Below are 20,962 nucleotides of genomic sequence, written 5' to 3'. Positions count from 1 at the left end.
ATCAAAGTTCAGATACTTTGTTAGTGTCTACCATAAGGTAAAAGTCAAAAGGACAAAACAACAATCTGATTTGACAAAAGGCCTTTTGGTGACCTGTGCTAATTTAGTTATACTTATTGTTAAATGCATTATCTTTTTATAATTAATATATCATTAGACTGAGATCACATAATGAAGGAAAATGTATTCATCAAAGGAAAGAGAACGCATACAAATCTAAGTTGCAGACAGAAAAACTGATATGACTAGATGACATTTTAGCATGCAAATTAAAACTCCAAGTGGTAGTTTTAAAATTAACTTATACTATTCTCAGAAGAAAATATAAAACTATCGAAAATGGTATTATTTGTATATCAAAATTTAATAATACTGAAAGTTAAATTTTCAATCTGCTTAAGAATTCCTTACATAAACACTAATGAAAAGCACCAATATTTAACAAGAAATTTAATGTTATACATAAATATATTAAACAATATTAAAATATTGATAAAGCAACCTTTTAACAATAAATTTTTTCATGCTATAATGTATTTCCTATATATTTGGTTAAGAAATAAACATAATAAATTATTCATAAAAAAGAAAACACAATAATCATGTAACTACTCTGTAAAAACAAGTCACTTTTTCTAACAAAGCCCTGACTCTCAGAGATATTGAATGGTTGCATTTCTTAGACTGCAATATTTTTAAAAAAATATAATGTTCCCTTGTACATCAAAATATTTATACTATTTTGAGAAACCCTGAGTATATATACATATTCTATGAATATATTCTATGGGTGTGCCCATGTATGTATGTATATGTGTGTGTACATATATTCTCCTGAGTATAAATATTCTGTCTGTGTGTGTATATATACATACATGTACATATGTATATATGTGTGTGTATATATACACAAACACTCTTTCCCATCTACCAATATTCTATAGGGAAGCAAAACAAATCATTGTAATGTATCTGAAAAACAGTTCAACTCAAATAATAATTCATTTTCCCTGAAAGTATTGTTTTATCAATTATAAGACATTTTCTACTAGAAATGCTTTAGAAGATCAGGTGAGAAAGGGTACCACTCCGTTTCAGATAGCAAGTGTAACCAAAGAGAAGTGAGCATCTTTTTAAAAAACAGAAAATGTAAGAGAAAAAAAATCCCTTCCTTTAAAAATAGAAAGTAAGTGTTTCCAAAAATATAAAATTCAACATAGAACGGATATGATTATTATTGTTACACAGTGTACAAAGTTCTGAACATAAAGAAAAGATTGTGTTGTTCTGAATCAGTGGTTAGAATGTTTATCACTTATGCATGTACTTGACTTATCCCTGTTCTGCAATAGACATAATTTTATACCTCATAAAGGCAATTTATGTTTCCAAAGGGAATAATCTGGATAACATAAAATGTGGAGTGCTCTGTTGCAGGAAGCATATTTTCATTCAGCAATTGTATTTAGAGATGGGGCTGCACAGTTTGATCATCATACAGTGGCAGAAGGCATTACTCATTTCTCTTTCTATGTGAAACTCTGAGTGCCACAAATTAATATGCATGGCTAATTTATCGATACACATTTTTAATTTATAATGACACATCACTCTGACAAGGTCCCCTTAAAGCAGATGTATTCAACTGGCTGTAACAGAGAAAGCATACACTACACGAAAACAAGTTTTATAACTTTGGCAAGGCTTTCAAAATTACTGAGGTAAACGATCGACTTTATTGCTAATTCAATTAATACAAAACACTGTCATATTACTGCATAATGTGGGGCATTTTTAGGTGACAATACGAAGAATGAAAATGTGTATTAAAAGACGCATTTGATAAAAACCTGTCTCAATGTGAGAAGGCAATGTAGGAATAATTAATTTAATATTTTATGAACTAATTATAGATGAAGTTTTCAGGAAAAAAAAGAGATCAAAAACCTTCTTCATTATTTATAAAATAAATAATACAACAAGCCATTAGCGGCATAATAAAATTAAGCAAGAATCTAATAATATTAAATTAACCAACAAACTCTCTAGTAACATGTGCATGATGATAAAAGCACTCTTCTAAAAATCCTAGTGAAGAAAATTTCCCAGGAAACAGAGGAACTGCATACTGAGGAAAACCACTAGAGAGAGCTCTTCTGTTCCTTACTAGGTTCTGGGAAAGTTAACTGAAGCCTCCGCGTGTATCAGCTTTCTGGCAAGACCACGACATCTACGCACCGCGTGGTTGTGTGTTAGTGTCAAGGGCTGCATTCCATGGGAAAATATCACATACCGTCCGAGGGGGCTTCGTCATCTTTGTCATATTTGTCTGAGGCTAGTGAAACAGTGTCTGGAGGCCCAGAAAAAGGATCATCATATTCTTCCCCATCTTCTGCCTCACCTATAAAAGAACCAGAGAAAAGACTTTAATTAATTCAGCCACCTTAAAAAATCTTACTTTATCAGAAGGATTAAATTTTCTTATTAAGTTCAGTCACTGTCTTTTAAAAAGAACAAAGAAAATGTTTTGAAATGGAACCATGGGTCCTGTTTTAATGTACACCCACTATACTTTAGACAAGGTAAGAGTCTCTGAAGGTCAGTATACAACTACTTCTTTCTGGTACAAAAGGATACAAGTCCAAAATCATGATGGTCTCTACAAAGATGAGTACAAGAAAGTACAGGCAGGATAAAAAAGAGTGTGTATCTAAAATAAACAAAAAATTGAAACCAAAATAGTGATAACAATAATCTTAAAAACACAGAAAACACAACCGAGAAATTACTCAATTTACCTACTCAATATTTTAAAAATTATGAGAAATTGATCATTCAAAACCATATGAACATTTTATGCTTTCATTAAAAATCACAGGATAACATTACAGTAGATTAAAAATCGGCAAGATATCACTGAATAAAAATTGAAGGTGTCTTAGTTTGTAGATAACCTTGTTTAAATTTAAAAGGTATATACGAGTTTCAAAGCAGCTTTTCCTATACAGGATTCCTGCCCTTGAAAATGCAACTATTTTTAATCTATCGTAAAATGTTCTAGCCAGTTTTAATGTTCTAACCAGTTCTCTACATGATTTCCGAATCCTAGGATGGTTGGTGTATTGGTTGGTTGGTTGATTGGTTTGAAGTCATTTAATCCCCACAATTAAATCTTGTGGTTTGGATTTTCCCCACATACTCATTTAGAATATTTTTTTAAAAAAAGAATGTTTCAGATTTTTGCTAGCCTAGTTACATATAAGCAATCATTTTTCACCCACATTCAGCAATAAAGAAAAAGATATACTTCATACTATATCAATTATCTACCTGTTAACGATTTTAGTTATCTGTTAACAGTTCAAGAGAAAACCAGCCAAAATGCAAGGTGAAAATCTCCACAGGAGCCCTAGAGTACCAGGAGAATTACTCTCAGACCATGGTTGCAGGGAAGATCCCAATCAAAGCTACCAGGTGCTCCGAAACCACATCCATACCCTCTGACAACCGTGTGATGGGCAGCACCCTGTTTCTCACCATGACACCGTCAATGAAGTTAACTTAAGAAATCGATGTTCATCTGTATTTTCTTATAAAGTTGATATTTCATGAGGGCTTGTCATCCTTATGCTGAAAATAAGGACAGGAATATCTCCCACCAAGACAATAAGAGCAGAATATAAACATGGCCATTTACAGTCCTTAGTGATGCCACCCCTGGGTGTGCCACGTAGGGTGACGTTTCCTCCCCAATTAAAACGACAAGAACACATACTAACAGTGCTCATTCTTCAGACCCTAACTGCTGCTCTGGCTTACAAGATGTCGCAAGTGTTTTTCGGAACATTCGGGGATCCCTTACAACACTTCCCTTTATGGAAAGAGCCATGGTCTGGTTTTAAACATGAACTAAGAGAGAAGCTCCCCAAGTGCTAGTGAAAACACGTATGAACATGGAGTGACAGCCCATGGTGTAGGGGGGAGGAAAGATCGCAAGGCTCTCAATTGCTCTTAGTTGCTAGAGTGTCCTTATATTCTTAATAAAGAATTGTTATAATAAGAATTTCCTTAAGAATATTTCATATCATTAACTATAAAATAAATCTTGCTATGAAAAAAAGTATTAGAATACTTCGAATATGTCACCAGACCTTAGCACTTAACATATTGTATTATTATGAATATAAAAATACAACACTAATGTGAAGAATATATGGAAAGAATTTTGAAAAATATTCAGATGCTTGGGCTTCAGCCTATTAAACTCTATGTGGAAATAAACTGAAGAAATAAAACCTTAAAAGTCTTAGAAGTCAGAATTAATTATCCTTCAATAATACCCATATATATTTTATGTGTATATCCATGCATATGCACACCTACACAGGGACACACAGCATAAAGATCATTACTAAAGCTACTAATTCAATAAGTTCACGTGAGTTATGAATATTCTACACAAATTGATCTATGACATGTTAAAGACCTTTGTGGGTTTTTTTAAGGAAATAATTTTGAATTATATATAGTAAAGTAAAATTGTCTTAAAGGTACCCCTTCTAAGAACAGCAGCTCGTTTCAAATGTGTTTTTTTTTAAATCAGCGTGATATGTATATTTAGCTAAGGCAATATGAATTGAGTACTACCGCTGGATTCAAGTCTTCCCCCCTCCCAGCCCTTTGTTAAAGCTCTCCTTGAGTTAACTCAGAAAGTAAAGCAGCAGCATCTCTGGGGTATCTGTGCAGGGTCATTCCCTTTTCAGCGTCCCTTGAGTTGAAAGGACACATCGTTTTTCAAATGGTCCTCATTTTACTGTTGCTCCAGCGATGGCCCATCCCCTCTCCCCCTCCCCCGTTATTTTTTCCACCCAGGAAGGAGTTGCTGTGTTATAAAGAGCTTTAATTGAACACAGGGGTCGCTCTTGAGTAGCGCAATGTCTTTTTCTCCCCAGGGGCTGAGTATTTGCATCTCTACCTGCAAAGACTTCTATAAATTGAAAGGAAAATGTTCAGCTTGTGTTTATGTAATAGAAAACTGAACTCCAAAGCAACGATGGGCATCAGGTAAACGTACCCAATACAATTTACAGACATAATTGAAAGCATTACAGCCTAATCAGACATCTAAAAGAAAAGCGTGCTCAAATGAAATCTCTACAGAATCATTAGTTGGCAGCCATTCTATTACAATCACACATAATGTCAGTGGTGCCTTGAGCCCGTGCCAGTGACAACAGCATAAATTTTGCATCTCATTTCGGTGGTCATAAAATTAATGATCAGTTTGAAAATACTTCTTTGTAAAAGTTATTGCACAAAGGAAAGACATGAATGTGTTCCTGTTATGTACTCACAAGGATAATTATGGGGTTGTTGCTCATTAATACTGTTTCTTGTTTCCCCAGAAAAGCATTTGATTTATCCTACAACTTTCAAAAGTTTAATTAATGATACAAAGTTAACAGTCTGCTAAAAGACAATGATCCAAGACTTCCCTTCCCATATTCAGTGGCAACTAGAATATCGGAGCAAAACCAAGGCTTCATCATACCACAGCAACATATTTATCTGAAAAACATTTTAAAGTTTATAATAGTTGAGTTCAAAGCACTCTTATACCTTCTGTTTTAAATGGCTCGTTATCAGTTAACATTTCTGTAAATGCTTGGGGGTGAGGCCCAATGGCAACTGCACAGTCATGATCTCTGCCACAGCCGAGGTTGGTTGAACCAACCTACTGCTTGTTTTGTCAAATACAGTTATATTTTCAACACAACTGAGCAAACATTAGACTATATAATATACCTAACATTTAGGCATAACCATTTCCTCTTATAGAATATGAAAGACAAACTTGGGCGCGGTGAGAGTTGCTCAAGTGAAAACAAATTAATTTTTAATTCTCTAACTCAGTTCACTTGTCCAAACTAATTTCAGAAGTAATAAAATACAGATAAGCAGACAGAACTACACGTTTAACTTGTCGTTTCTTAAGAAAATCTGCAGTTTGGTTCTGAAAGCTTGGAAAGATTTAGGCCACCACAAATAAGATTCTCTTCGTAACTCTTCTACCATAGGACTGCTAATTGATAGCGTGCAAATATGAGGGCTTTCAAATAAGGATGCCATTTCTACAGCACAGCCTCTGCAAAATATGATACTCCTTCTACTACAGGCCCCATAACCTCAAACATGCTTAACACATTTATACAAAGCCAGGGATGGGAGCAGGGGGCGGGGGAGGGCTGCAGGTTATCTGCTCAGATTTCATTGAAGAGCTGCCTTCCAACAGAACATACACTGCGTGAGGAAAGGGGAAGGAACAGAAATTAAATGCCATCCAAACTTCTGACTTTGCTGCTGTTCCTAGGGATCCCATCAGAGCAAAGTAAAATGAGTCCCTTCTTACCCACCAACCCTGCTCTTTTAAAAACTAGTTTAGTTCATTGACAAATTTAATAACACAAATTAGGTCAACAAAAATTTCTCTCTAAGTAAATCTATTCATATTTAACAATATCAGTAGAGTCTTGAGGACAAAATTTGAAAATTGAATTTTTTTAATTAGAGGAAAATATTGTAAAGGAGAAAATAAGAGCTTTTTAGCGATGGCATCTAAAGGGAATTGAAAGCAATAGATTCGTGTTGTTTAAAGCAGTAATATTTTCCAAATTTGAAAAATATTCTCTTGAAATAGTTGTCTCGTGAATGTATAATGCCCTTCTCTTAATAATTTATAATTTCCTCAAAAACTATCTAAAAACTGACTTACACATGAAGATTTACTTAAACCCTCTTGATAAATGAAGTTGAGGCTGAGGGTATGATTATTTATTCAGCACCTGCTATGTGTCATACACAGTACCTTCACATTGTCTTAACCATTCTATTCAGAAAATAATCATGCCTCAGTCGTCACTGGAGTAACACAAGACTAATATAAGGGCAAGATACAGCTGCAATGAAAGCTTTCTTTTAATCATGTGCCTAATATATATAAGAAAATTATATTTTATACTGGGTTAATAACAATCTTTACCCAATTAGTAACATATTTCCGTCACAAAATAATTATTTCAAGTCATATTTAAGAGACCTATGGCCTTGTTACAGGACACAGAATTCTAAAATAATTATAATTCTATTCTGAAGTAATTCTAAAATGAACATAATCCTAGTGCATATGCTTATATTCAGATATACTTTCTATTGCCAGGCTACAGGGCAACTAACTAAGAACAGGAACCAAGGGTTCACTCACGATTCTGTCATGGACAATATTTGAGGGTCACAGGAAGGGACTCTGTACTCCAGACATTAATAGCTGAGTTCAAAGCACTCAGCAGGATGGGTCCTGGTGGCTTGATTCGAACCTTTCTTATGTACAAGCAAAATTAAGAAATTTACAAAACCAACTGATCACTCATTCTAAAGCCACAGTCTGTCAGATCTCCTATCATTGGAGAGTCTAGACTTCAGGATATAAAGGGGTAAAAATGAGAACTTTAAGAAATTTAAATAACGAAAAAGGAAGTGTTAAGACCACAGCTTGCTGAGAAAATGAGTATAAACAGCAATCAGAAAATTAACTTAATGGACAAGCTTCAATGACCAGAAGCCACTGTAATAAAATAAATTTCTTTTAATACAAAAAAATGGAATTCAAAACTTTTTTAATCTCCTAGGATCTATGCAGCTTAGTGTACCAATTCAAACAGTTTTAAGAACTGAAATACCGCAAATGGTAAATTCTGTGCTGCTCAGTCTTTCAGTGGGGGGAGGGGGCCGTATCTACAGTGTAAGAGGAGGCGGTGAGGGAAGTGAGGAAGGACATTAGCTGTGTACATTAGAGAAACTAACAGCTCACTTAATAGAAACGGATCCATCTGAATTGATTCATCTTATTTAAGAACTCACTACCTGGTCCTTCTTCTTCCCAATAATGATATTAAGATGGTAATTAACTGTCATTTGGGGGAAAAAAAGTATGTAAAGCAAATAGGAGTCCAAAGGTAAAAAAGAGGAAAACAGCCTGTGTTTACTTCACTGTGACCCCACATTGACCTGAGAGAGAGGTGGGGCGGGGCGAGAAAGAACAGGAAGACAGCCGAAAGGAATCTGCCCAGGTCTCCTTGATGGAGACAATCCAAAACCCCAAAGGGGAAATATAAGGGGAAAAAAGCAATGCTATCAAAACATACACAGATACACTGAATTTACTCAATGTAGAATCAGATCATTAATAAATTCCTACTTTTGAAAACAATGTATCTTGAATAATTACTTTGCAACTATTTAGTGTGCACTACTTCTGGTTACTATTGCTAATAAGTTACAGGAATGGTCCTTTTATAACAAAGCTGAATAGACTTTGAGGGGAAAATGGCATAAAATTATTCAGCTTCTCATATTTCTCCAAGGTATACATCTAATTTATCCACAGGCTCACTTCTGCACAGGCAGACACTCTTGGTGATTAGTTAACCCAGTGCATCAGTATTGAACTACAAACGACACTCAGAGAAAAATTATTACGGGGAATCTCTGAATTCTGTGTTATTTGAACTCCTATTCTAGGCTCATTTTTTAGTTTCGATCAGACACTATATAAAGTTCCATTCTCTTCAGAGACAAAAAATGTATCTCAGTAATGTAATTTTAATATCCACACACCTGAACAAGTCCTAAACCAGAAGGGCAAAGGGCAAGTCCCTACTCTATTACTGAATCACATGCAATCACGCAATGACGTCACATGATCATGCTTTGTTAGCTTAAAATTTTTCAGTATATAAATAAGTCACAATGAGAATGTGATAAATAATCCCTGGTCCAAAGTACACCTTTTTAAGGGCAAGACCTAATATTCCTCTCTAAGCAGTGCACTATATAAAAGTTATCATAATTAGAATATAAAAGTGTATCATTTCTGTATTCAGCCAAGCAAAATGCAACATGATTAAACACATCGTTTAGGGTTTGTTGCAGACTATTAAAACCTGGGTGTTTATGAGAAGGAGGCGTTTCCCCGTTCTTCCCTTTTAAAAAATTAATATAAAAAACTCTCCTTCTCCCCAATCACAACCATCTTAATGATTTAATGTGAAAAGTACTGTGGTTTCCTTTTAACTGTTTGATTTTAGGCTTGTCTGGCTAAGTACTTGGTTTATTGAAACTGTCACTACTCTCTCACTTATCAGTTGGCAGCGATATGAATTACTCTGTGGTGTCTGCTGGCCCCAGTTAGAAGACGTCACACTGTTTTCCCCCCAAAGCAGATCCCAGCTCCACGTAGGTTAACTGACCTCACGTTGTGACCCTCATACCAGCATTCACAGGACTCAGGTCATGACCTGTGAATTAGCATCATGCAAGTAGGGGCCATACCCAGCTTCCCTTACAGAACTGAAGACATGAGAAAGTAGGGACTTCCTACGCCTTTCCTGATTTGGTCCTCAGTGTGCTAAGCAGCTGCCTCTCAAATCTAAGGCAAGACAGACAGATTACCAGTACTCTCACATATTTAAAAAAAAAATGAAACTGGACTCCCTTCTTTGAAAATATCTATGGCACACAGTTATTCATTTCAAAAGAATAATAAAAACCAGCACTTGAAAAAGATCTTACTCATGTTCTCAACAAAAATTGATCCCGTTTTTAAAACAATTATCCTTAAAAAAAAAACATCTCTGAGCACCTAGCCATGTGGCCCCACGCCCCCATCACCACTCTGAAACCATACCTGTGGTGTTCAGTGGTGTGGGGTGGGCACCTCACCTGTGCCTCGCCGAATTACTCCGAGTATAACTGCAAAGTGTATATGCCTTTCACAACCAGTGTCAGCCACAGGGCACTCTGAGACATTAAAACTTAAGAATGTTAAAGACAGAGGATTTCTTCATCAGAAGATTGTGCAGAGTAGATGCTGGATATGCTTTTTAATTTTTTTCTCAGCAGGGGGAGCTAGCACTCTCATCTTGAAAGTCTAAGTGTACACATCGGATACTTAAATTTTGAACCCAACTATCACATTTCAGTATGTGTTAGATTAGCCTATTGAAAACTTCTACAAGGAAAAATAATTTCAGCTTTGACAAACCCGAAAATTTACCTTTGTCTTGAAATTCCTGAAGATAGCTGCAAAATAAAAGAAGAGCATTGTATTTTAAAATGAGTACTGACAAATCAAAACAAGGTCCAATACATGGCAGTAATTCAAAGCTATTTTAATACATTTAAAGGGAAAAAAAAAAACTACTGCATGTCTTGAAATGACAGTTGCAAAAGGTTTATGGATTTAAAAGAAAAGTCTTTTTAAAGACCTAAGTTACAGTAGTAAAATCAGAACATATCTTTAAATACCTACAATTTACATTTATTCATTTCCATATCTGGCAGTTAGTTCCCATATTTATACTAAAATTCTCAACTAACTATGTCTTATTATTTAAACCAAATATATCCTCACCTAATAAAAATAAATGGTTGAATATTGCTAGAATAACTTAGGAAAATACATATTCAGGAACCTTCACAAAAAAGGGTATTGTGGTAAGCATGTCCATTTTTAAAAGCTATCATAGTGAAAATATATTTTGCCTTTTAAAAACGCTTAACAGCTATTAAGTAACAACGTTAAAATTTTAATTAAATGCTAATCAATTATTTATTAATATGTTAATTACAAACTTGCTTCTAAGTAAAAAATTAGTAATAAGAGGTAAGTGACTTACGTAGACTTTACATCTTTTATCTTCTTAATAAGAGATTCTCTTTTTTCCTTTGCTTTCTTGGATAAATTTTCCCCTCTCAGTATGTCTGCCACAAACGTTTCAACATCTAAACCATAAAACGTAAGAAACAGGATACAAATTATAAGAATCATTTTTGTCAAGACAAATAGGACAATGATTGTGCCCACCCATAACTGTTAATATCTGTACAATTTGTTACAGTTATTTATCAATCAAAAGCATAACAGTTGAAGCACATTTCAGATACTAAGTTGGACACATTTGTTCACCACTTAGCTAATAAAGTCTGTATGCTCTACTTATGCTTAGCACAGCAAATGCTATTTGGATGTTTGGCATCATTAAGCCGGGAAGAAGCACACAAGTTTCAATAAACTATGGTGCCCCGTAAAACAAATTCTCTCATATAAAAGCAAGCACAGAGCTTTTATGCATGTGTTACTACCATTTTATAGTATTTTATGAGTTCCTGTATGAATAGGTCATTCACTGTGTTATATCAGTATAAGCTAATGTCTCTGGCAAGGGCCTGTTTTTCCCAGTGTAATCTTTTCAGGTGTTTAATGATTTAAAAGAAAAAATAAATCCCTTTTTCTAGCCACGATTCCCAAAATCATACCCTGCTCCTTCCTACCTGCCCCATCCACATTCACCAGCCACCCTCAAATAAAAAGATAATCAGTTGTGTGGGTTTGCGTGTTCTATCTTCTTGCTTTGGTATTACTACCTGAAAATATTTCTTTAAAAGGAGGAATAAGTAGTAACAATAAAAACCCCACTATTTAGAAACACAGTAACCTAGAAATAAGATTTTATGGCCTCATATAACATTTCCACATGGTCTGTTTTTTAAAAACAATTTAGTAAACTTCTAAATTATTCTGATGTCTAGTTCTCTCTACTATAAAATTCCAACAAACCCTTACTGGTATGATTGTCTAATAGCTCCTTTCTTATTGTTTATGAAATACTGAACAACTTTAAATTAATATTATATATAGAATTTTCAAATCTCACTTTGAGATCTCTAATATAGAGGATACCATAAAAAATGTTTCAAGTAGGTATGACTGTAAACCACCCACATCTCATATTGAAGAAACGTGTGTACGCTGTGCATTTTACTTTCTTTTTACATAACTGCTTTGTCTCCTAACACATTGATAGAGTATCAAAACATATAATAATATTACATGTATTAATTCAAGCAATATAATAAATAATCTTTCAACTGTACTTATAACTAACAATTTAAAACCTAGCATTGAGACATAATCTGATCAATTTTAAATTCTTCATTACAAAAGTATCTTGATCCCGTAAGCAAAGTAGACTAAACTGTTATTCTATATATTAACAATAAAGGTATAAAGGTAATTTCCCCTAAATCAATGTGACAAGTAAAAGAATTAAAATTTAATCTTGATATATTTTTTAGAACTAGCCTTCTGGTTTTAATGTTAAAAGTTAGTATCAAAACAAAATGAAAGCAAAGTGTCACAGCTTCTCTTTCCTTGAGCTGTCCAAGCTTCTGAAGATGGGGACACAGGGACATAACCCAGTACCAGTGCAAATTAGACCCAGACTTCTCAAGTGAGTTCAAAACACTGAGATGTAAAAAAAAGAAAGTGGCCTCCTCTAAACTCTTTAAATGTGGTACCCGGAGGGGCAAGCCACCTTCGGACATTCAGATGTTAGCTGGAATGGAAGAGATCATTGGCTTCTCTGGGACGGTTACAATAAATCTGCTAAGGAAAGTGGAGTAAGGGAAAGAGCGTGAGCACCTCCACTGATCCTTTCTTCCAGTCGGACCCCGTCCTTGCGGGAATCCCTGGCACGATGATTGGTGAAGAGTCTGCTTAATGTTACTTTCACTCAGTGTTTGTCTTTAATTCCCTCATCCACAAGTATTTAATTGCCTATTTTACATTTTCATTATACAATCCAAGTTTAAACAAACGGGATCTATTTCCATCTCTGGAAGCAATAACAGAACAAATTACAGCCTAAGAGTTATTTCTTTAAAAGGTCGTTTCAATTCTATGAAAACAGAAAACATAAAGAGCTCTGGTGCTCTATACAGTGTTTCTTAACACTCTCAAAAAAAAATGTTTTTAAAATACCGATCCCTGCTCCTATTTTACGAGGAAATACTTGTTGAGAGAGTGAGGCTGCAGGACAAATCTATGTTGTTTGTTTATTCAGGGTGAGGGGGGAGATTCACAGATTGGGCAAAGGAAAAGATCTATATTTTTAGGGTCGTCTTAATGTCTCAATTCCTAAATTTATCCCAGAAAAAGGGGTTTAAGGCAACTAAAAAGATTTCATAAACATGAGTTTAAGAAACTACTTATCAAAGGAGACCAGGAAAGCGTTGAAACTGCTTTGCTGTTTTTTTCTTTTGTTAACAAATAAGTGAAGAGCTTTAAAGTAGAAGCAATTACTGCAATCACCCTAGTCTGTTGGTGCCCACTAAGTGGGTTAGGTTTCTACGGTTTTGAAATCTGGTGTTTTGGTTTCCCTCCCCCTCCCCTCAAAAGCCCACACTGTGCTCGGTGATTTTCGAATCCAACGAAACCAGCCTCTCCAGGCACACGGGACCCGCTGGACGTGCCGGGGCCTACGACAGCGCTGAAAAGTTCCTGAGGCTTTCCTGGGAGATGCTTGGGCGCCGAAGAAGTTCGCGACATTCGACATCTGACCAGCGGAGTGTTAAACCCCAGGGTCCCAGCCCTAGGAGCTGTGAGAAGGAAGAGCTGGGGTTTGGGGCAGCGCCTCCGCCAGACAAATGGGACTGGATCTGCTGCGGCTTTGTGGCTCAGAGCCGGGGTAATATTTCAAAAGCGAGCAATAAAAGTCCTGAGCGAATCAAGCGCTCCTCTGGCTGGTTGGAAAAGAGATTTGGAGCTTTTTATTGTGCTCTGAATAGCCCTGCAAACGGCAAACGAGCGAGCGCAGGAGTCCCCCTCTACCTTCCTGCAGGGGTCGTGCCCCTGGGTTAACATGCAGATTTCACTGACGCGAGATGCTCTGCGATTCGGGGAACAGCCTTTATTCGATTACTAGGAAAGGTCGGCCTGCCTGCTCGCTCGCCTCTAGGCCTGACGAGTTAGAATTCCTCTTCCTCCGAAGGAGGGGTCTGCACTCGCCCGCGCCCTCGCCGCGGGAGAGGAGAAACACAGTATGAGTTGGAGGAGGCCCCCAATGCAACAGGGCTAACCCCCTCCCCCGCCCCCACACCTCGCAACCCCCTACTCCGCAGTCTCCTGGACTTCGGGTCAGCGCCCGGGCATCCCCCCAAACCCCTAGAACGAGCCCCATCTGCATCAGCCCCTGCCCCCAAGTCATAAGGGGGCGGGGGGCGGGAGTTATCCCAACGAACGTAAATGTGGTGGTGGTTTTTGCCCTTGCTACTACTCCTCGACACTGGCAAGAGCAAACCTTATCTCCCGGTAGGACTGTAAAAATCGGGGGGAGGGGACCTCTAAAAAGATCAGATTTGCAGTTGCTCTGTGGATAAACGTTAAGGTCTGAAAACAAAATTAAAAGATGGCATCCTCTCTGGGCTCAGCAATCCTCGAGCAGTTTAAGTTAGAAACCCCTCAACAGCCACCTCAACCCCCGAGGCTCACACTCAGCACACACCAAAGCACCAAATGGTACTTACTCCAACCGCCCTTTCCCCCCGGCGGATGGACTCCCTCTACCTGAGGACCCCCTAGAGAAACTGCCACCTGAGTGGCCAGGTCAGGTATCTAACACAAAGTTTAACTGCTTTCCACGAACTTCCATACACGGTGAAAAGGTGAAACCACACAAGGTTAGAACAGTCTTTAAATTCTTGCAAACAATAAAATAAAACTGTCAGCTTCTTCCAGCACAGGTTCCCATTCTTGAAGAAAGCGGATGTTTGACCACTTGCCCTTACCATCCTCCACCAGCAAACAGCCTGGAATACGCCTTTCAGGCTGGAGGTTGTAAACAAGTCACAAAGGTAACACCTGGCGTCTTCGGCCTGTCCCCCAACCATCTAACACCTGAGTGGGCACGTACACACACACACACACACACACACACACACAGAGTCTGTGGCGACTGGTCTGAACAGCAGAGGAGAAGGAGGCAAGAACTGGACTGAGTCAACTACCATTTGCTCAGCCCCAGATCAATAAAATAAGTGAAAAACCAATCACACTACACTCTGAATGGCTTTACTACTTAATTCTACAGCTTTCTCTACTTTATGAATTTCGCCAGGTTTTAGTTGGTATTCACTGAGGTTTTATCACCAAACTTAATGTGGCAAGGACCCCAGCCAAACTTGAAGCTGGCATCAGAACAAGAAAACACACTTTTCTCTGTTAAAAGGAGATGTGGCTGACCAAACACACCTATGGGTGAAAACACAAAAATCAATTAAACGGGGCACATGTAGATCAATGGAGCCAAATGCCCAAAGTTGGTTAATTGAAAAGTTATTGATTGCTCTAATCAATGTCTTCCTCTTGATTACCTCGCACTTCTATGGGTTATAGTTAAACTCTAGGCTTTTCTAACGTGGAAGAAGAGGCACAGACAAGCACGGGAGTTCTCACAGAAAACATAACTCTTACATCCTATCATCTGACAAAATTTTCAAAATTGGTTTTGGAGGGTAAATGATTTATTTTGATTTTTAAAAACGGGGCTGTTGAAGGATAGGGATGAACATCTTTCACCTCTAAAGGGTGATTCTTGATAAATGGCACCTTAAAATCATCCAAATCTTTCTGCCACATATTTCCAAAGGAGCCACAATGAAGAGCACATTAGCCGGAGATCCACCCAGTATTCCCTCTTAGGCAGCATCTATTATAATGTGTTCAGTATGTGATTGAAAAAGAAATGTAAACTCAGTGGAATGAAAAAAAATAGGCTTGGCTTTAATTGAAAAAGACAAACTAAGTGAATAATGAGTGTATAAAAACTAGCCTCTGCCACTTTTATCACCCATATATGACACTTAATCTTAAATTTATGAGAGACAACTGAACTGTGTTTCAAATCACCAGAGGCTGTTCCTACTCTGCTGTTTCTATCTTCTCCCCAGTAATACTTTAGCGCTGGTAGCGAAGAGATAAACTCATTTGGAAATTTTTATATACTTCTCATTTTGTAGTATAGATTCCCTTTCTCACAAGAAAACCACTGATAATTTGGATTGAGTAGCTGTAAAAAGAGCATGGACTATCAAGAGCCTTATTTAGTAATCTGAAATGAAAATACTTCTCATGGAAAGCCACGTGGGAAAAAAAGCCGGCCAAAGACCCCTTTCTCAAGAAAAAGTAGGATGTCATGTGCTTAAGACAGGCAAATAATTCTCCTAACATTGCATCTTAAATTCATCTATGTTACTTATACAAGAAACTGAATTTCTGGCCCCTTAATTTACAAATACATTTTCTTACTTCTAGAAGAGAATATCTTAGAGGTGTCAGAGACTGGTTTCATTTTAAGATAAAATCTTCTAATATCAACTTTATGCTCCTTAGTTATTACTGTCTAAATGGGGCCGGCTTGATCTTGCTCTGTAGGAAAATCCAGGTGCTAAGGAAGTAGGTGACTATTGGTGACTCAGTAGGTGGCACTCTTCCCTTTACATACTCAGCCAAGGCACCAGAAGAAAGTTCTGGGACACTAGATATACCATAAATATTTCTCATAGGAAGAATAAAGCCAAAATGTTGACCAAATTATAAATGGAACTCTGCAAAGGTGGAAATCAAACCACACCATCCTCAGCACTGGGAAAAAAATTCTGCCTCTATTTCAACTGAGCTGCATTCTTTACCTACTGCCCCTAAAGGGACCATTGATTATAATGTGTGAAGGTTTTTTTAAAAAAATGTTCTGGAGATCCCCAATAGGAAAAAAAATGCAGTATTTCAATTCAAGACTGTCAGATGAACAAAACCTCAAGGTCACTTTGCAGAAATCGTACAGCCACTCTGTTTAGTGTTGGTTTGGTTTGGTTTGGGTTTGATTTGCTTTTTCAGATCCACTATAGTCTTCTGTGAACATTGGTTTCATTTTCTAATTTTATAAAAGGATGCTAACATCTCACAGCTCTCCTTTTTAAGTATGTTGTCCTAGCAGGAATGAGTGAGAACATCTGACTGCGAACCACCAGCGCTCCAGCATGCAAAAGGCAACTGCACGAATTAAAGGGAATGGGGGGCCAGGGGTTCCAGCGCCTCTCACTTTCTTGGCTGCCTGCAGGAGAAACTCACATAAATCAAGATTATTCTTGCTGTTAGTCCTAGTCAAAATATTTGGATGTAGGAGAAGATTAAATGGACAAGATTTGGGGTTATCCTTTGATTCTCATTATCCAGGCTAAACCTGCTCTTCCATCGTTGCGGAAAAAAATTACACACAGTGAGATATACAAATCACGTATCACAGAAATGTACTCTTGAAACTTATATAATATTATTAACCAATGTCATCCAATAAATTTAACTTTAGGGAAATTAAATCTAATTTTAAAAATGAAAGGTTGCCTGCATATGGCAGTTCAAAATTTGCTTTTAACACCAAAAATCTGTAAATGTTTTTCCATTCATGAAATGAAAGAATAATGCAACAATTTTATGAAAAGTACAGGCTTTCAAAATTTAAGTACTGATTCCATAGAAATATAAATAACAAACAGTCTAACTCTATAGCCACTTTTTCCAGAATATCATTAAATTTGAGTTAAGAATGATAGCCTCTATGGATTTTTGCATTCCTACAGAGTGTTTTTTCTTTCTTCAATGGGGAAGGAATGAGAACCAGGGGAAGCCTTCTGTTACAAATAGAAAAAATAACGAGAAAGAAAATAGTAAGCTGGTAAGAATACATGTGAGCACCTACCTCTATCAAGCAGCTGAAATGTCAGACATTTAACACACATGATATGTACTGATTTGAATACCAGGCACAAGGAATACAAAGGAAAATGTCCAAACAATTTTATTTTGAAATGCATTATCTTTTACTTTATATTCATTTTTCTGAAGGCAAGGAAGTTTAAACACCTGAAGAGTTTAGGTGCTTATCTTCTCCATCTTGGAATTCTAGCACAGTGTCATGCATTCCAAGGGCTCTCAGTTGCTAACTACAATCAACCAGTATCTCTGTCCTTAGTTTCAAAGAAAGAGCTAGGTAAGTCAGTAACATCTCTAAATGTCACACCAATACCAACTCTTTTTCCACAGTGTTAGTACTTTGATATTTAACCATGTACTACTACTACTCAACACAAATCATCATGCACAATTCCAACAGACTTTTTAATGAAAACTGCAGGATAAAATGAGAGCATTTATTCTTTAGAAACTTTCCTACCTCAAAAAATATTTTAATTACAATCAAACATAAAATGTTAACTTTCTTTGAATGAGTCAACAAATTAAAAAACACTGATTCACTTATTTCATTTCTTTGACATGTATTTTTCTTATATCCAGATCTCTTGAAAATATCTTTGAAAATAAAGAAGCCAAATTTATTACCTCCAAATTTTTAATGTTCTCATATTTATTTTTGTTACTTAATGTGTTTTAATGTATGACTTGCTGTGCTAATACGAAATATTGAAAATGTCAACAAGATAACTATTTAAATGCTGACTGCAGACATTATGCAAGTATACTGTCTGACTAAAGAGAGAGAAGGCTAAAGTATGTAGGAAGATAGCATTGGTAGATAATTTAAATATTATCTAATTCTAAACTTTCAGTTAAATTAGTCAAATAAGGGCCACATGAAATACTTATAATACATGGGAATCAGAGAATACAGGATCTCATAACCTACACATCATACTATCTGCATGCGTAGGATTATGAATCAAAATAGGAAACTGTCTATTGTGGGAGCTGTCAAGCTTTAAAAGTGTGCACCCAGAAATCTGTACTTTATTTCTCAAATTTAAAAATTCACACCTTAAAAAAAGGGGGGTGCAAAAAATTCAGTCCTAGACCTAGATTACCCTGAAAATGTAACATCAATTTTTGGAGTAATGATAAACACTGCTGTGATCTGGCTATTAATATAGTGCTCTAAACAATAACTCTAAGCAAGTCCAGCATTGTAACAATGAAAGTGTTAACTGTAGTAAAACAAAGTAATACTCATGTGAAACTCTAATATAATGGAATAAAAGATGTCTTTTCAGTTCTTTCAATATTTCCCTTAGTGATACCCATTAACGACAACAAGCATTTCTTAGAGTAAAATACTATCTCGCCAAAAATGCATTCATCACACTGTAATCATGTTCACACAAAGTCTGTATCCACATACTGTTGATTTTAGTTTCTCTATTATATTCATGATACTAACCACCAAAACAGTGTAATAGTGTATTAGATTTGGTTTCACACTATAATTGTAACTTGCTATTTAAAGTGTCACACTTCAGATATTGCTTTTTAAGAGTTAAAATAACCAACCTGTAATATAGGCAACTAAGAGAAACTCTTTTACTCTAGGTATTCATGACCAATATAGAAAGATACATACTTAAGAGACATCTAAAGTAAAACTATCAAAATTAAGTTTCCAGAATTCTGATGTATGTATGACAAAATGAATAATGGCAAGAATTCCAGAGCATCAGTATAGATAAGATTTGTGTTACCCTAATATATTTTCTACCTTATGCAGAAATACAATTTTTCATTGGCCCCTAGTTACAGTACACAATCTCCATACCTAGTACATAGCTTTAAGAACAGCATCTTGAACCCCTAAAAGCAAGTTCCTATAAATGGTCATTTAATACTGAAAAGGGGAAGATGAGGGTGCAAAGACGAAGTACTTTCATCATCGTGACACAGGAAGTTGGACTTTAACACATCCTTCCTTTTTAATGTTACTCAAGCTGAAGACTAGTGGCCATTTGAGAATCAGGCCCTCTTTGAAAGAATTAAGTATGAGTGAACTGAGTGGTCAAGACTAATGGGAGTTTTAGGATGACAAACCCTTCTATCCCATAACCCTAACACCTGTCGCTCAGACACATCTCTTTGCATCTTTACACCCTTCTCTTCCATTAGCCAGGCCACCAAAGAAGTACTTCTTGGACTACTGATCGCTTCCTAGTGCTCACACTTTACGCTCAGATTCATTCATTTTTCTGTCTCGCACGCGCGCGCGCGCACCCACACACAGGACGTCTTTACAGTGCACACAGAATAGTGTAATTCATCCATAAGGGCTTCCCCACCATCCTAGCACCGAATTTCAACACACACGCCCACTCCACTCCACAGACCCTGTCCCACTCCCAGTCGCATGCCCACTGGCCAGGAAATGAAGGGATCGTGGGGAGCGAGGGCAAGGACTCTGAAAGCTTCGGTCCCGCTCGGCACGCCGTCCCCTCGCCTCCGCCCCCGCCCCGCGGCGTTACCCGCCCCCTTCCCGCTCTTTACCTGCCAACAGGTTCTTAATTTCCTCGGGGAGGGAATAGGGAGAGGAGGTACTGCCGGGGTTGGGCATTGTAGGGAGCGCGGGGCGTGCGGGGGAAGGACCTGAAATGAAAGGGTAACCGACGGGCTGGGGTTGCGGCTGCGACCTAGACTCCGGCCGGCGGTGCCGGTAAGCAGAGCGGGGCTACGATTCCGGACACTGCCGGGCCGGGGCTCACAACAAGGAAGTCACTGAAGCCCCAACCAGCAGCTGCTGGACTCTCGGCCCTGCCCAGCCGGGGAGGCCTGGGCGGGGCGACGGGCGGGGCGGAGACCCGGAGGCCAGAGGTGCACAACTGCGCATGTGTGTCCCTGGGTATTCCTAAGCTCCCGGTCCGGAGTCCCTGGACAGGCCACGCCCACCTCCACGGCCGACAGCGGGAGGAGGAGTGGCTGGCCGGGAGCCAGCGGACTAGGGCCCCATCACCTGATCCCGCGCCTGAAGTGTCCTACCGCCATTTTTGTTACTGGTATCGCCCAAACTGCTGACCGTTTCCCCGGGCGCTCCGGGAACGCGGTGTCCTTGGTGCCTCCACGTTTTGTGATCAAGACACCCTCCGGCCAACGGTCTGCGCCACCGAGGTTGAACACCTCGCCTAGTAACCCGTAAGGAATTTCCGAGTGTCCGGAACTATTATAGCAGTCTTTGTCCGATTGAATGACGGTGACCACGTTCCATCTTCCGCCAATCCTCCCTGGGAAGCCGGTCCA

The 20,962-nt window shown here is 37.7% G+C and overlaps 1 protein-coding gene across 1 annotated transcript in view; it reads right to left on the bottom strand.

Annotated features, from left to right (window-relative positions):
• The window catches only part of SKAP2 (src kinase associated phosphoprotein 2), a 165,651-nt gene extending 145,159 nt beyond the window's left edge, over positions 1 to 20,492 (bottom strand). Inside the window, exons 1-4 of the mRNA XM_028525624.2 lie at positions 20,216 to 20,492; positions 10,734 to 10,839; positions 10,112 to 10,137; positions 2,294 to 2,401 (exon numbers count right to left, since the gene is read on the bottom strand). Of these exons, the coding sequence (XP_028381425.1) occupies positions 2,294 to 2,401; positions 10,112 to 10,137; positions 10,734 to 10,839; positions 20,216 to 20,282 (307 nt within the window). The 5' untranslated portion in view covers positions 20,283 to 20,492. The remainder of the gene's footprint in view (positions 1 to 2,293; positions 2,402 to 10,111; positions 10,138 to 10,733; positions 10,840 to 20,215) is intronic.
• Between the last annotated feature and the right edge of the window lie 470 nt (positions 20,493 to 20,962).

Source organism: Phyllostomus discolor, chromosome 10 (assembly GCF_004126475.2).
Source record: "Phyllostomus discolor isolate MPI-MPIP mPhyDis1 chromosome 10, mPhyDis1.pri.v3, whole genome shotgun sequence".
Taxonomy (NCBI): Eukaryota; Metazoa; Chordata; class Mammalia; order Chiroptera; family Phyllostomidae; genus Phyllostomus; species Phyllostomus discolor.
This window is presented reverse-complemented; position numbering and strand designations above follow the sequence as displayed.